The 17,182-nt window shown below is 41.9% G+C and overlaps 2 protein-coding genes across 8 annotated transcripts in view; one reads left to right on the top strand and one right to left on the bottom strand.

The window, feature by feature from the left end:
* COG5 (component of oligomeric golgi complex 5) overlaps positions 1-10,164 on the top strand; it is a 193,512-nt gene extending 183,348 nt beyond the window's left edge. For all 3 annotated transcript variants that reach the window (XM_036327526.1, XM_036327525.1, XM_036327527.1), the window contains one exon: positions 8,808-10,164. In XM_036327526.1, the coding sequence (XP_036183419.1) occupies positions 8,808-8,922 (115 nt within the window). In that variant the 3' untranslated portion in view covers positions 8,923-10,164. The remainder of the gene's footprint in view (positions 1-8,807) is intronic.
* A 342-nt stretch (positions 10,165-10,506) lies between these two features.
* The window catches only part of HBP1 (HMG-box transcription factor 1), a 33,979-nt gene continuing 27,303 nt past the window's right edge, over positions 10,507-17,182 (bottom strand). For all 5 annotated transcript variants that reach the window (XM_036327531.1, XM_036327530.1, XM_036327528.1 and 2 more), the window contains 3 exons: positions 15,787-16,104; positions 11,939-12,080; positions 10,507-10,895 (listed from right to left, as the gene is read on the bottom strand). In XM_036327531.1, the coding sequence (XP_036183424.1) occupies positions 10,878-10,895; positions 11,939-12,080; positions 15,787-16,104 (478 nt within the window). In that variant the 3' untranslated portion in view covers positions 10,507-10,877. The remainder of the gene's footprint in view (positions 10,896-11,938; positions 12,081-15,786; positions 16,105-17,182) is intronic.

Here is a 17,182-nt window from a genome sequence, read left to right on the forward strand (position 1 = left end):
CGCTTCCTGGATTTGTAAGTCTATTTCTTTCACCAGGTAGGGGAAGTTTTCTGTCATTATTTCTTCAAATAGGTTTTCAATATCTTGCTCTCTCTCTTCTTCTGGCACCCCCATAATTCGGATGTTGGTACGCTTGAAGTTGTCCCAGAGGCTCCTTACACTATCTTCATATTTTTGGATTCTTTTTGTTTTTCCGGTTGGGTGTTTTTTTGCTTCTTCGTATTTCAAATCTTTGACTTGATTCTTGGGATCCTCTAGTCTGCTGTTGGATCTCTGTATAATATTCTTTATTTCAGTCAGTGTATGCTTAATTTCTAGTTGGTCCTTTTTCATATCCTCGTGGGTCTCACTAGATTTATGGAGGGTCTCACCAGTTGTAATCTGGTTGGTCCCACTCTGACCACTGGGTACACTGGCTCTTGGATCTAAGGAGGTGCTAATTTAGCCTCTGTCGGAGGCTACCCCGCAGGAGCTACAGAGAGATCTGCAGATTCCTTTTCTTTGTTTGGGGTTTGAGGTGCCCAGATGAGGCCCAGCTGTGAGGCAATACAAGCTGCTGCGGGGCCTTGGGCTTTCTTTTGGATGTTCTGGGTCTCTCTGACCCAGCTGCAGTTTGTTAGGTAATTTTAGATTGCAAAGCACCAGCCTTTTCATATGCAAAAGCCTCTGCCCACAGCTTGGGTGGGGCGGGGTCTTGGAGAATCAACTGGGCGGAGAAAACAGCTATGGCTGATCCTCAGTCCTGCCCTAAGAGGCCCTGGGCCTCAGTGATCCTCGGTATTCGCTGCAAGTACCTCTGAGAGAAAGCCGCCCTTGAGTTCCACCCGATGCCAGACAGTCCAGTTTCTCCCTGTATGAGTCTGGGTCCCCAGAGACTCGCCCAGAACTGGAGCTCAGGACCATCGGGAGCTTGTGTCTCCCTCCCGATTGAAAAAGACAACTGTGTCCTCAGTTGCCAGCCCTTTCCGCGTGCGCCTTTGTACCTCTGCACTTTACTTCCGCACCTCCTCTGAGTCTCAGTGTGCTTTTCTCTTTCCTTCTAGTTGTAGAATTTCCACTCAGCCAGCCTTCCTGTGGTTCGGGATGGTGTCCGTTTTGTCTTTTAGTTGTATTTTTGAAGTGGTTGTGCGAGGCAGCAATTTCCAGTGTTTACCTATGCCGACATCTTGGCCTTCTCTTCATTTTCAGTTTGTATCCTTTCCCCAAGGCGTTTCTGTTCTTACACTATGCAGCTTTAGCTGGAGTTGACCACTGCCTCCTTCTTGAAACTCCTCATCAACTCACTGATAGAACACATTTTCCTTGATGCTCACTATGTGCCAGGCCCTGAGGACACAGAGCAAACTGAGACACAGCCCTGCCTTCTTGGAGCTTCCACGGCACCACGGTTAGGTGTTTCATTGCGCACCTTGATGGCCATTATTTCCCTCAGTCTCAATGGCTGAGTTGACTCTGTCCACTCCTTAAGTGCCATCGTTTCCCACATTTTGTTCTTGGCTCATTTTCCTTCACATTCTATCTGTACTTTTGTTCCCACATGAGCTCATCCAGACGCATGACTCTGGTGGTCTCTTCTGTCCAGTGGCTCCCAGGTCTGTGATTTGCCACGACTGCCTGGAGCCTTAGGCCAGCAAACTTGCTGCCATATGTCACCACTCAAAGTGACACAGAAATCTCACCCAGAAATGTTAAAAATAAATAATCTTTCCTCTCAACTCTGCTCAGTGTTCTAGATGCCACGTCTTGGATAAAATGGCACCAACACTTTCCTAGCAAGCTAGAACCTTGAAGTCATCATTCAGCTCCTCGTCACCCTCACCCTCCAAATCCATCAGCTGTACCTCTTCAGTACCTCTTGAAACCATTTTCAGTTCTCCCAGAGGGTCCTGATGATGTTGATGGGACCACGGCCCCAAGCAAGGCTTTTTTGAGCCTAAGTGCAGGCAATAGTTGCAGAGCTTTGAAAAATGTGGCATTCAGGCCACAGCCTTGACTATCTGAGAATCTCTGAAGCTGGGAGTTGGCATAGGATTTCTTATAGCTGCCCAGGCAGCTCCGCAGCACAGGTGAACAGACTGGTGTTAGGGGAAAGACAGCACCCAGGAGGGAGGCTGTGAGAGGCCGTTGAGGAGCACCAGCCCAGGCTCAGGGAGAGGCACTGAGCTCTCGGGCTGGTGCCAGAGCCTACCTGAGCCGCTCACTCTCCACGCCTCTGTGAATAAAGAGTAGATTAGCCCAGCCCCTGCTCTTCGTCCTTGCTTATCTGTTACTCTTCTCAGCTGTAAGCATCTGTCTGACCAGGAAGTGAGGGTGCCAGGTGAGCCTCCAAGCTCAAGAGATGGTGAAAACTGCCCTCAGAAAAGGTTTTTGGGCCTGGGTTAAACCAGGGATTTGCAGTGTATTTGTGGATTTTTTGTTCTGAGTCCAAAACACTCACTCTGCTACCACCCCCTTGGTACTAGAAGAGTATTTAGAATTTAGTTCATTGAACACGGTTCATTTTTGTTTTCCTAACAAGTTGGAATTAGTTCATCCACAATAGTTGTTCTGCTGTGGACACATCACAAATCCTTTTTCTCCTTTTTAAAAATGTCTCCTGGGTGATTTCATCAGCAGTGCTGTTGCTAAGCCTATATTTAGCAACTGAAAATCATGCTAAGAAATAATGTCATGCTTTTTAAATAAGGTCTATCCATCCTCCACATGTCTGACAGCGGAATCTTCACGCTCCGAGCAGCACGTCCAGCCTCCCTGAGGATCCCAGCAGCGGCTCCTGCTGCCGCCGGCGGGGGGCCAGGCAGGGAGCTCTGTCCTTGGGCTGTTCCCTCCTGTCTGCTACTGCGAACTGACTTTGTCTAAAGCACCACTGCTGTGTTTTTTCCCCTGTAGATACACCAGGGCTAGCATTGCTCTTTAAATGTCAGTAAATTCATTTTAGCTTCTGGGGCAAACCTTGTTATATACTCTCTGTTCCTCCTGGCACAGTATGCTAGGTTGTCATAAACTAGGACAAATTGCGGATCGTGGGACTGCTGCTGCTGAACAAATAGCAAATGATGAACCCTCTTCTGCCTTCCTTTCTGTTTCCTTCGGACACAGATGTTCCTTTAGAGCTTGAGGGATACTGGTCAAGTTAATTTTAAAATTAGAGTGACTACTGACTCCTAGGGCCAAGTGGTACCTCCTCAGCTCCCGCCAGTCAGGTCCTCCAGATGTGCGTGCCCTCGGGTACCGGTACGAGGCTGCCCCCCAGGGAAGACTGGATCTGTAACTGCTGAATGTGTTCTCAGTAAAGATGAAGGCTGAGTTTTGATGGAAAGATTTCTAAATCTTCGCAGAAGTGTTAGTATTGGCCTCAAGCCCGTTATTCTTGAGGTCTGCAATGGAGCAGCAACTCTTCTTACTGTGATCTTCTTGTCCTTTGCATGTCCTTAGCCTAAGAAGAAGAACACATTTCTGGTGTAAAAAATGTTTACAGACTTTATTTGCCTATTCGTACTTCTTATATATACAATTATCATCCCATTCTCAGTGCAGGTGCATCCCTGGACTCCTGCCCTCCTGCCTGGTCCAGGGCCCACAGATAGGAACCATTTCCTCAAATCCCTGTAGATGGAGGCCTCTCCTCCTGATGTCCCTGTGTCACTAGATACCTACCAGTTCTGGAAACTGGGTGCCTGAGATGAGACCAAAAGGGAGGATAGAGCCAGGGAAAGCGAGGGGCTTACCTGCCTAGGAAAGCACGTGGTGGATCTTGGAGTCATTTATTTGGTATTTGAGTACTAAGTACACTGATACTTCGTGCCTGACCAACTCAATCTTGTGTCCCATAAAAGGCTTCACAGAGCAGTGTTACCATGTGACAGACAGTTCTTCTAATTGTTTGTACAGCTCCAGTACTAACTTTTTTCAGTAAGGGTGCTAATCGTCCTTTTTGGTTACAAACCAGAGTTAGGACTAATTCTTACTTTCAAGAAAGCTGATGTTTTACTCAAGCAAATGAAGTAATTTAAAAATTGCTTGAAAATCTCACTCTGATTTTATATGGGAGGGCGGCTTTAATCTGTTTTTCTTTTTGTAGTTCTGATGGTTTTTGATGAATACCAAAAAAAACTAACCAAGCTCATTTCTGAACTTTCTTCTACATATTGTGTTCATATGCCTTATCTTTTTGAATGCAAATGAAACTGCTAAATTGATTTTGTATTGTATTAAAACAGATATAATCCATTCACTTCAGAACATCTATATTTCTGAGAATTTCAGTGCACTAATTTCTTAGATTGATGTATACAGGGTGTCCCCCAAAATGTGTACACACTTTGAATAATTGTAAAGGCAGAATACATTTCATTTTCAAAATGTAATAGAATCTACAGCTATCAACGTGTGTATACACTTTTTTGGACCCTGTATACAAACACACCCACACCCACATTATTGTCTCAGACAGTTGGGGCCCTTGGGGATTTTTCCACTGCATAAATCTTCAGGGACTACATTTCGGGAGTGCCATAGCAACCTGAAGAGTTACTAGAAGAAGCAACTTTCCCCCCCCCCCCCCCCCCATAAAGAAATAGCTTCTATGACGTGAGCTAGGCATCGCACAAAAGATTATTCTCTTGGAGCATTTCATTCCATTTTGCATACCTTTGCTTCTTTTGGGGACTCTCCAGCAGTCATGTTTCTCCTTTACCTTCTTCTGCACTTTTGCTTTTCTTTTCATTAAAGTTCTATCTGCCTGTATTTCTTTTTTTTAAATCTTTATTGTTGAAAGTTTTACATATATCCCTCCCTCTCCCCCATTGACCCCTTCTAGCCTGCTCCCTGCCCCAAGCCTTCACCACACTATTGTCAGTGTGCATACTGTATATGCATACAAGTTCTTTGGTTGATCTCTTCCCACGCACCCTCCCCTGTCTTCCCTCTGAGATTCCACAGCCTGTTCCTTGCTTCTATGTCTCTGGATCTATTTTGTTCATCAATTTATGTTGTTCATTATAATCCACATATGAGTGATATCATGTGATGCTTATCTTTCTCTGACTGGCTTATTTCACTTAGCATAATGCTCTCCAGGTCCGTCCATGCTATTGCAAATGGTAAGAGTTCCTCCTTTTTTACTGCAGCATAGTATTCCATTGCATAAATGTACCACAGCTTTTTTATCCACTCATCTGCTGATGGGCACTAGGGCTGTTTCCAAATCTTAGCTATGGTAAGTTGTGCTACTATGAACGTAGGGGTGCATATATCCTTTCTGATTGGTGTTTCTGTTTTCTTAGGATATATTTCTATATGTGAAATCACTGGGTCAAATGGCAGTTCCATATTTAATTTTTTGAGAAAACTCCATACTGTTTTCCATAATGGCTGCACCAGTCTGCATTCCCACCAGCAGTTACTAGGGTCCTTTTTTCTCCACCTCCTAGCCAATACTTGTCATTTGTTGATGTGTTGATGGTAGCCATTTCTGACAGGTGTGAGATGATACCTCAATGTTATTCTGGTTTGCATCTCTCAGATAATTAGTGACTTAATCATTTTTTCATACGTCTTTTGGCATTCTGTATGTTCCCTTCGGAGAAGTTTCTGTATGGGTCCTTTGCCCATTTTTTAATTGGATTGTCTGTCTTCTTTTTTGGTGAAGTTGTATGAATTCCCTGTATATTTTGGAAATTAACCCCTTATCGGATATATCATTAGCAAATATGTCCTCCCATGCAGTGGGATTTCTTGTCATTTTTTTTTTTATGGTTTCTTTTGCTATGCAGAAGCTTTTTATTTTGATGTAGCCCCATTTGTTTATTTTCTCCTTAGTTTCCTTTGCCCTCAGGATGTATCAGTAAACATATTACCATGAGAGATGTCTACAATTTTGCTGCCTATGATTTCTTCTACAATTTTTATGGTTTCATGACTTACATTTAAGTCTTTTATCCATTTTCAGTTTATTCTTCTATATGGTGTAAGTTGGTCGTCTAGTTTCATTGTTTTGCATGTTTCTGTCCAGTTTCCCCAGCACCATTTATTGAGACCATCCTTACTCCATTGTATGCTCTTGCCTCCTTTGTCAAATATTAATTGATCATAATGGCTTGAGTTGATTTCTGGGGTCTCTGTTCTGTTCCATTGATCTATCTGCCTGTTTCTAATTTGTTTTTTATTTATTCATTATGCATTTGTTAAGCACTGGGTCCTGGGTTACATAAATGAATAATACAGCCCCAACCCTCAAAGTTAAGTTATATCGTAAGATGGAAACTGACCAATGGACAGGTACACTCTAATGTGGTACAAATGTAGACGTCTTGCTCAATTACATGGAGAATCTGAGGTCTTCTAGAAGTGTGATGGGGAAAACAGTATTTAAGTGCTTTATAGATACATATAAGACCTGGAAGAGAGCTAAGTGCTTCAGAGTAAAATCTTCATTTTTCATAACTGTATAATGTAGATGAGCAAATCAGCTCAAATGCAGCCCAGATCATACAGCTGGGTAGTGGGCCAGAGCCTGGTACAGCACCCAGGCTGCTTAAATAAGGGGGCTGCCCTCCACGTCATGTGATCATACCCTGAGAAGAGCACGGAGCCAGCTGTGAAGGATCCCAAATGCTGGGTCCCTGCTAAGCCAGGGCTGTTGGTGCAGAAGGTGCATCGACAGGGTGGCTGCAGTTCTTTTGTGCTGCCTGGATGGCGTTAGGAAAGGCTTCCTCAAAAAGAGGGCATTTGAGCTGGGTGCTAAGTAAAGAGCTCTATCAGGAAGAAGGCAAGGAAGGGGAAGAGCATTCTAAGGAAAAGGAAGATCATGAGAAAGGCCTACGGGAATAGGTCGAAGAGGAACAGGCTCTTTTGTAGCCCTTTTGGTAGGCACAGACATCTCTGTGAAGTCCTATTTGCACACAGCCCCTATCTCTCCCGGGTTGGCATTGGGGGAGGACTTGGAGTCACAAGGTGGGTGAAGCTGCTCTGCAATGTGTGCTGGTAACAAACAATGGAAACTAATGATTTGAGGGTCCTTTTAGGCCACAGCAAACTGTCTAGAACCCAGTCGTAGCACTGACAGGGTTTGGGAGGTGAGTTTACAGCCTCCTAATGGGTAGAGGGCATGGCCAGTGATGGACTGCAGGCAGAGGCTTACTGTAGTGTGGGAGTCTAGCCCAGGGCTGAGACAGCACTGGGTTGACCACCATCTACAATGCTACAGCAGTTGGATTAGGGCACAAAATGGCGGGACTCAAACTGCAGCAAAGGGAAGAGGAGGGACTAGATGCAGAAATACCTGACAGATTAATCGCACTTGGTAACTGATTCTTTGCAGCATTGAAGGAGAACTTTAAATAGAGGCCCTTGGGAGGTGATGGTGCCTTTTGTTGAAATAGGGAAAGGTGGGCAGAATACTTCCCTTAAGGGTGTCGTCCCCCTCCCCAGGTTTCTTTTCTGTTTTTTTGATGACTTCATTTTTTAGAGCAAATTTAGGTCACAGCAGATTAGAGAAGGTACAGAGATTTCCTATACCTCCTCTGCTCCCATATATACATAGCCTCCCCCATTACCAACATGCCCCATCAGAGTGGTCCGTTCATAACAGTGACCCCACACTGACACATCACCCAAACAGAGCCCCCAGTTTACATTAGGGTTTACCATGGTGCTGACATTCGTTCTGTAGGTTTGGACTGCCCTAGGCTTCTGACAGGTGAGTTTGAGGGATACTTAGGGGGAAAAGGCCAAAATATCCAGAATGCAGGTAGAAATCAGGAAGGCGGTCAGGGCCAGAAGTGAGATTGGAGATTCAATTATGTAGTGGCTGAGACTGTGAAAGTGGATAGAGTGGGAGGGGCACTGCAGAGCAAGTGGGGAGCTGGCAGACTCCGGGCAAGTACATTCCCCACAGTTAAATGAAAATAATGAACAAACCTGACCAGGGATTAATATTTTCAGTGTTTGGGAGCAAAACAACCAGTTGAGAAATATTAGATGGGAGTTGAGACTGAGTATGTGAGCTAATGGTATCTTTGTAGAAATTTTGTAAACTCAAGAGCTGTGAAACTTTTTAACAATGATAAAAATTTGTTTTACTTGGGACTTAAGTAGACCAATAATAAAATCCATTAACCATTGTTTTAGCTCCACTTAAACATGATCTAACACTTAGATCATCTGGTTCAGTAGTTGAAAACTTTTTCCATAAGGCCACATACTAAATATTTTAGGCTTTGCAGGCCATATGGCCTCTGTCTGACTAATGAGTGTAGTGTCAAAGCCACCACAGACAATACGTAAGCGAACAGGCATAGAGCAGGATTTGGCCTGTGGGTGGTTGGCTAACCCCCTGATCTAATTCATGAGAACATTATAATCATCAACAACTGGCTGGTACACATACCCTTGACTGAATTCAAAAGTTTGAGCCCAAGAGCAATTTTCCTTTCAGCTTCATCAAATAATACAGGGCCCCGCAACTGAACATGCCTCCCTGCGGTGTGAGCTCCGAACAGGCACCAGCTGCATATGGCTTCTCAGAAGTCTAATAGAGAAAGAGAGCACAGGGAAACTGAAAACCACCTCAGAGGTCAGAGCCGGATTGTGTAAGACCACTATGTACAATGCAGACTGAGAAAGGTTTAGTTCTGCCCCTTAACCATAGTAACACTACCAATGAATGTTTGAAGGCTGTTCGTCACTCAGCTTATGGAACTGGGCAGAGATTCCAGAAATGGGCTTCTTTCTTTTATATATTGACACCCTCTAACCTGTTTTATTATTTATATAATTTTTGACATTGTTTTCATTTTGGTTTTCAGGGGAGCCCTGGAGGCTTATGTTCAGTCTGTAAGAAGTAGAGAAGGCAAAGAATTTGCACCAGTGTATCCCATAATGGTTCAACTGCTTCAGAAAGCTATGTCTGCTCTTCAGTAATAATGTGAAGTATTTCTTAATCTCCATTCTTTGCTAACCCAAAGACAGTTAGTATTTACTGTTTTAAGAATGTAACCAACTTTTCTGTATTTTCTATTGATCTTTTTCTGTTGATCTCTTCAGCCCTTCTAATTATGTAGCATAAAATGTCAAAAATCACCATCACCTTCAAACGCTAGAGGCCTGATTTTCCAGAAAGACATCCAACTCTTCTCTCCTTTCAGACTTTTCTACAAGGCTAGCTAAAATTCCTTTCCCATCACATAACTGAGCACCCACTGCTTTTTAAGGTATATGGCCAGGTAACATACAGTAAGTACCCTGCTTCCCCCAATCTTTCTTCCTCACTAGATATGTAGCCAGTGGTTTCCACATCTGCATATTAGAACCAGTGAGGGAAGCTTTTAAAAAGCCGAATATTAATTGATTTGTACTCCATATTAACACATTTGGGGTAGGAGCCACGCATTAGTATTTTTAAAAAACATTTCCAAGTGTTTCCAATATGCAATAAAGTTTGGGAACCAATGGCATATCCTAAAAGCAAAGATGTAGAGCTAAATGTTTAAATATGTCATAATGTATCTGTAATAAAGCTAGAGCAAGCTATCTTAACACTTTGTGTCATTTTATTAAAAGCAGACTTTTGTGGCTGTTAAACTTTGTAACAGAGATGCCAAATTATAAATAAAAACAATTTTTATTTTACAGAGGTTCTGATAGATAATCTAGGTCTTTATTTTCCTATTGCCCTCATCCTGTTAACATGTTACTTTTAACTTAATGCTTAAAACCCCATCAGCAACTTATTTTCCATCCCCAGAGCCTGATACTCTGGCATCTCATATATAATGTTCAGTCAAAATCAATCAGCAGAAGTCAGAGATAAACCTTTTTTTTTTTTTCATTTTATTTGAAATAATATACAAGAATATAGTGTGCAAAATTTAGGGGCAACATCATGAAGTGTAATGAACTGAAATCAATTTTACAGCTGTGATTCCTAACCAGAAATACCACTTGGTAAGTAACATGAAAAGCCATGATTGTAGCTCAGAGCAAAAGCAGCTGTATTGCCAGTGTATTTGCTCTAATTTCAGACAGTTGGAGGAAAGTAAAGTGCAAGTGTTGCACTGCAGTAAGTGCAAAGTCTGCCCCCACCATAAAGATATGATGACAAAATAACATATTGAAGATATGTAGCTGAGGAGATACAGAACACAAAGTTTAAAAATACAATGGTATCAACTGTTAATAGCACCATTACAGTGACTATATCTCAATGCTATTAACTTCACCTTGGCCTGGGCTACGTCTCCACTGGAAATAATGGATGGGTGCTGCCACCTGGTGCCCACACTCAGCATGCGCGGGTAACTGCAGCAGGTGGCCCCTTAGCTGGGAGGCTGACACCAGCCGCCTGCCACATGTTCTGCTAGCCTCTTGGCACTGGCCAGACTAGGAGCTCCTGTGTTTGGCACAGATGCTGAGCCATGTGGTGGTTGCTCAGAAAGGCCAACTCCCAGCTTCTGTTTCATTCCATTATGTGTACAATACAGATTAATAAGCAGGAAGGAGCCAATGTATAAACAGCAGTTATATATTTTTAAGTTCCCCTTTTGTACAATTTAAAATAAAACATGTACACACTTCTCCTCTCTCTACTGTACTTTAGCACCACAGGATTTAAATTTTCAAGCCTATGTTACCTGATAGACATGTGAAATTTGGAAGAAAAATAAGGCAATTTGGTTTACAATGTTGATAGTTTTAGCTTAATGCTCTAATGGAGAAAGCAAATCCTCACGCTTATTATTAAATCATTTGAAGACTCAATGCTATCAGTATCTTATGGTCACACGAATTCCGGACAAATGGTGAAAACACATCCTCTTAAGTCTTCCCATCAACAGTCTATGCTTATGCAAATGCAGACTTAATATAAGCATCCTGGTTTAATGTTGTTGTGAGCCCTGTGGAGATAAAATGAAAACTCAGTGAATGTTTACAAATCAATAGACAGTAATTCTACAAATGAAGCTAAGGTGGATAATGTTTATAAGCTTATTATTTTTTAAAAAATCACTTTCTCAGAAGTGGGCATTGTAAGTAAGTTCACTAATATCTGATTGCTCAAGCATTGGAAAATCTATGAAAATGGAGAAATGAACTAGGAGGTGCAGAAAAAGGGATGTAGGTAGAGCCCTACCCTACATGGAGTTCTAAGGAAATCAAGAACTTCAAAAATCCAGTTCAGCTACCTTTTAATATTGGAATCTGACCACTACTTCCTTAAGATAAATTCATGAAAATTTTAAACAGATGTGAACTGCAAGCTACTGTAAAGAAACAGACATAAACATAGCCCTCCTGTTGCAAACTGATGTCTTCCCTTCGTTTTTAGGTATTTCAAACTGAACTTGTTCTGTTCTATCATGTTACGTTTTCTTGTAATTAATCTAAAAACACTTAAAAGATGCTAGTCTAGTAATGGAAAAGTTTTAAGAATCAGGTCTATCAAGGTAGCATTATTATAGTGCAAACTTTTTACCACTCTTTCCAGGCTTTTCTATTTCTTCTTTCCTGGGGTTTTTAATCTAGAAATTATATACAAATGTCAGAAGTCCCCAAGAACGTTAAAAACAAAAGGCTGCTGAGACATACCATCTCCAACTTAGAAAAAAATCCTACTATGACATTGAGTTAATTAACACCCATTTTTCAACCCAACTGGAAGTAAATACATTCCAAAATTATTTTTATACCTCAACATTTCCAGACAAGCATTCTTCTTAAGCATGTCTTACATTTCTACCTTACATGCTCAAAGAGTAAATGGCACTGAATGAAGAAAAGGCCGCCTGCCTTATGTGATGGTATAAAAATATTACTAGGTTTTGCAGTACAAAAAGGCCGATCAACACCTTTTAAAGGTTATAACAACCGCTCCAACATGCCAGAACAATTCTGGGGGAAGAGTGAAGATAATGTTAAGCAACTACTTGTTGAAACATACTGAATTGGTTCTTTTCCTTTTCCAACAGTCAGGATTTAAACGTTTTTGTTCTTCAGCCAAAGCCTTTGCTTCTAATGTATACATCCTTCTCTCTTCATTCTTCATTTTCTTCCACCTGTCACCAAGGATCACACTTATGGCTCTGTAAAAATAAATATTTACACCATGCTCAAGGCAAGAATATTTCACAAAAGTGCTGCTACTTCAGGAAGAAATATAAAGAAAAAAAAAAAAAGACAAAAATTGTCCAACATAGAGGAGGGAAAAGGTCAAAACTATAGTAGTCATTTCCAGTAAAATCTCAAGTCATGGTCTGTTTATCATAATCTTGGCAGTTAAAGCCTCCTGTAATAGTGCCAACATTTCCAATTGTCAAAGGACATATAAAATGGTTTAAAAAAATGGATGTTCTACCAAGCTCAGATTTAAAGAAAAAAGTTAAAGTATTTCAAAGAAATGGTTTAAGTTACTATTGGATCTATCCTGGTTCACTGGTTTTTAAAAGATGTTTAAGATATTAAGGCAGACAGTATTCAGTATCAGCAGCATAAATTATTCATCTTGTATTAAAAGCTATTCTTACTTTGTGCCCATAACCTGTCAAATGATGATGATTAAAACAAAGTCTTTTTCATTCATGCAACCACAGTGAAAATGTGGCACTGACTGTACACATTACTGTTTACCTTCTTAGACAAGACCAAATAAGCCTTAGGCAATATTTGTATTTATTCACTTGAGAAAGCTGGATAAATTCAAAGGGGAAAGAAGTCAAACTGATAAGACATTATGATAGAAATTTAAAGCTAAAATCTGTATTTGTTAATCTGCTCTCAAACCTACTAAAATAGTCTCATTCTGGAGTAGACATAAACCATTTTCCTTCTATGAAGAGCTTTAAACTATTAATTTCATGACACTCATAGAAAACAAAAGGTCCTGGAATGACTGCATGAAGTATATACAAATGATTTACATTAATTGACAGGGAAGCTAGAGATCCACATGTGAGCTTTAGAGAAACAGCAACCACAGAAATGCTACTAAAAAAAGTAAATGTGCAGCAAAAATTTTAATCCAATCAAACACTATGCTACATCCTCCTTTATTAAAATAAAAGCCAGTTTTTGTAGTCTGTAGGTTAAAGCTACCACATAATGGTTGATACATTTAACAGTTAAACCAATAAGAAATATTCAAATATGTATCAATTCTTAAATCAGAGATGCATCTGATACAGGAAACTTCTCTTTTAAAATTAAGTTCATGAAAACAGACTGGTGGTTACTAGATTTGGGGGACAAAACAGGTAAAGATGGTCCAAGGGTACAAACTTCCACAGTTATAAGTCCTGGGGATGCAATGTACAACAGAGTGACTTACAGTACTGTATTGCTTATTTGAAAGTTGCTAAGAGAGTGGTTCTTGCCGAAACCGGTTTGGCTCAGTGGATAGAGCGTCGGCCTGTGGACTGAAAGGTCCCAGGTTCGATTCCGGTCAAGGGCATGTACCTGGGTTGCGGGCACATCCCCAGTAGAGGGTGTGCAGGAGGCAGCTGATCGATGTTTCTCTCTCATTGATGTTTCTAGCTCTCTATCTCTCTCCCTTCCTCTCTGTAAAAAATCAATAAAATATATTTAAAAAAAAAAAAAAAAGAGAGTGGTTCTTAAAAATTTTCATTACAAGAAAAAAAAAATTAGTGTGGTGATGGATGTTAGTTAACTAGGCTTATTGTGGTGATCATTTTGCAATATATACAATTATTAGAGGCCTGGTGCATGAATTCATGCATGGGTTGGGTCCCTCGGCCTGGCCAGCCATTGGGTCCCATTGGAGCTGGCAGGCCAAGGGGAGGGACTGTGGGAGGTTGGCTGGCCACAGGTGGTTGGCTGTGGGAGCGCACTGACCGTCTGCCCCCTGGTGGTCAGTGTGCATCATAGTGACCGGTCAACCATTGTAATGGTCGCTTAGGATACACACACACACACACACACACACACACACGTATATACACACTCTGTGTATATATATATATATATATATAGAGAGAGAGAGAGAGAGAGAGAGATTGAATCATTTATACACCTCAAACTAATATAATGGTACTAAAGGCCCAGTGCACAAATCCGCGCAGGGGTGGGGTCTGGCTGGCCCACCAGATGGGGACCCATTGGGCCAGGTCGGCAGGGGGGGGGGGGGGGCCACCCATGAGTGGTTGGCCGGCAGGCCCTGCCTCCAATCGGGGTGTTGGGGGCCCATCTGAGCGACCAGGCTGGTTGGCTGCTGCGGTGCACGTCATAGCCACCAATTGTTCTGCTGTTTCAGTCTATGGGCTTTTATATATATAGATATCAATTACATCTCAAATCCCATATAATAAAAGGCTAATATGCAAATAGACTGAACGGCGGAACGACTGGTCACTATGACGCACACTGACCACCAGGGGGGCAGATGCTCAACACAGGAGCTGCCCCCTGGTGGTCAGTGTGCTCCCACAGCGGGAGCACCGCTCAGCCAGAAGCCGGGTTCACAGCTGGGGAGCACAGCGGCAGTGGCGGGAGCCTCTCCTCCCTCCGCGGCAGCACTAAGGACCCCTTGGGGGATGTCCACTGAGGGGTCCCGGGCTGCGAGAGGGCGCAGGCCGGTTGAGAGACCCCCCCCCCCCCTTCCCCAAGTGCATGAATGTTGGGCACTGGGTCTCTAGTATATACATAAATATAAAAATTAAAGCTCATGAAACATTCAACCCTGATTATTTGATGTGGATAATCATTTGACTTCTCATGATATCATGGGTAAAGTAAATGGTAGTTTTGATTGTCAGGAAACTAGGAAGATGAAAGAAGATATTTTCATCTGTGGAGAACTTGGCTGGTTTGAGAGGGAGTGAGCTGGAGAGGATTCTAAGAGATGAGGTACGTGTACAGCAAACAGAATAGGAAGGACAAGTTAATTTTTATCCCAGGGCTCTACTGAGGACACTTCAAGGTTTACTTTTGACAAATCTGGCAGTTATTACAAATTGCCAATTCCTGCACATTCCATACTATGACACAATTGCTTTTCAATAAAGACGGAATTGTCAGTTGTTAGACCTGAGTCCTTTAACAGATGAATTATATTTACTACTATTTTAGATGGCAGGTCCTCACCACTTAGTGTCTAATACCTAGGCATTATGTATAAAATTTATAATGCCTAGGTATTATAAAATAACTAGAGGCCCGGTGCACGAATTTGTGCATGGGTGGGGTCCAGCCGGCCTGCCCCAATTGGGGGGAAGGGCCGCAGGCAGTTGGCAGGCCAGCCCCACCCCCAATCAAACTCTTGATCGAACTCCCTGTCAAACACCCAGTCAAGGGGACAATTTGCATATTGGCCTTTTATTATATCCTACATAAAAGGCCAATATGCAATTTGGCCAAACAGTGGAACGACCAGTCGCTGTGACGTGCACTGACCACCAGGAGGCAGATGTTCAATGCAGGAGCCTGTCTCGTGGTGGCAGGAGCCTCTCCCACCTCCACGGCAGCACTAAGGATGTCCGACTGACAGCTTAGGCCTGCAGCCATCAGTTGCACATCCCCTGAGGTCTCCTGGACTGCAAGAAGGCACAGGCCAGGTTGAGGGACCCTCCCCACCCCCACCCCTGAGTGCACAAATTTTGTGCACCGGGACTCTAGTAGGATTATAACCCTAAAAATTCCACTAAAACTTTTTACTTTGAAGTCAACCTAAGAAAACAAAGAATCCAGTAATAAAAGCTATTTAGGAATAAGTTTAACTGCACTAGTGCTTGTGAACTACATTTAAGTGTTAATTATTAGAATCATCACTATTTTTACCTGTTATCTTTCCCTGGATACATCTGAGTATATTCAACTCTGTATTTTTTGGCAAAAAGCATGAAGGCATTCATTGGTCTTTTGCACTTGTTAGGAGAGGTGGCACTCACAGTCCCTGAGCTGTGATTTTTGACAGCTTTAGCATACAAAGAATTGGAAGAGAGCTGTGATGATCCAGGTGAGCCACAGTTTTTACTGAATCCAGATCTTGCAAAGTCTTGACCTCCAGATCCTCCACATGACAGAGACGCACGACGTTGGCGAGCCATACTACTTAGCACATAGACTGCAGAAGAATCCATAGGTGTGAAGTCATAGCTAAAAAAATAAAACAATGGTTTTAATTCGAATTAACAATCTTTAACATCTAATTGGAAATTTCAATGTATTCCCCCCCTATGTCACCAGCACTAACAACTTCACCATTGGTGGTTACTTATAAAATGAAAACTGACTCCACATACTTTATTCATAGGTAGTCTCTCCCAGATCCCAGACACCCATTTATTCTCACTTTAGATTCACTTTTTTTAAAAAAATATTTTTTATTGACTTTTTTTTTTTTTTGAGGAAGGGAGAGAGAGAGAACATCAATAAGCTGCCTCCTACAGGCCCCCTACTAGGGATAGAGCACAAAAAACAGGTATGTGTCCTGACCGGGAATCAAACTGGTGATCTTTTGATTCATGGGTAGATGCTCAACCACTGAGCAACACCAGCCGGGCTAGAATTCACTTTTTGACAAATTTTATAATTGAATTTCTTGGCCTCTAGAAGCCTAAAATTAGAAAATTAAAGAGTGGAAAGCAAATACAAGGTCTAAAGACTACTACAAAAATGTTTGGTAACGGTAGTTAAATGCAGCTAAAAGAACTTTAAAATGCATAGTAGTCTGTGTCATTTGTTTACTCACACATCAATCTTCCCCCAAAGCCACCCTATATTATAACATCTCCTAACAACTTAATAGCTACTCACTGGGGCATCCATTATTGCACACTAAGCCTGGAATCTTTTTAAGTTACTGACTTGAATCCTAGTTCTGATATTAACTGGCTATTTTGGGGGGAATATTCTTTTTCCCTCTCTCAGCTTTAGTTCTCTCTCTGTAAAATGAGAATATAATCTAACAGGGTAGTGAAAATTAAATAAGCTAACATATGCATAGTGCTTGTTAAATCATATTACTTGAGCAGAAATGTCAACTTCACAGGGATTGTTTTAAACCTGCCTGATGCCTAGAAGATTGGCCTCAATTCTCAATGTCTCGAATGGACTTCTTCAAATCATGCTCTCACTTACAAACTTCCTTTCACACAATTGTGTTTAAGAACTTATCAACTTATTGCTGACTTCTGTTCCTTATCTACTCAAATGCCTTCCCTGAACAGCATGA

This window comes from Myotis myotis, unplaced genomic scaffold, assembly GCF_014108235.1.
Source record: "Myotis myotis isolate mMyoMyo1 unplaced genomic scaffold, mMyoMyo1.p scaffold_m19_p_11, whole genome shotgun sequence".
In the NCBI taxonomy this organism is placed as follows: Eukaryota; Metazoa; Chordata; class Mammalia; order Chiroptera; family Vespertilionidae; genus Myotis; species Myotis myotis.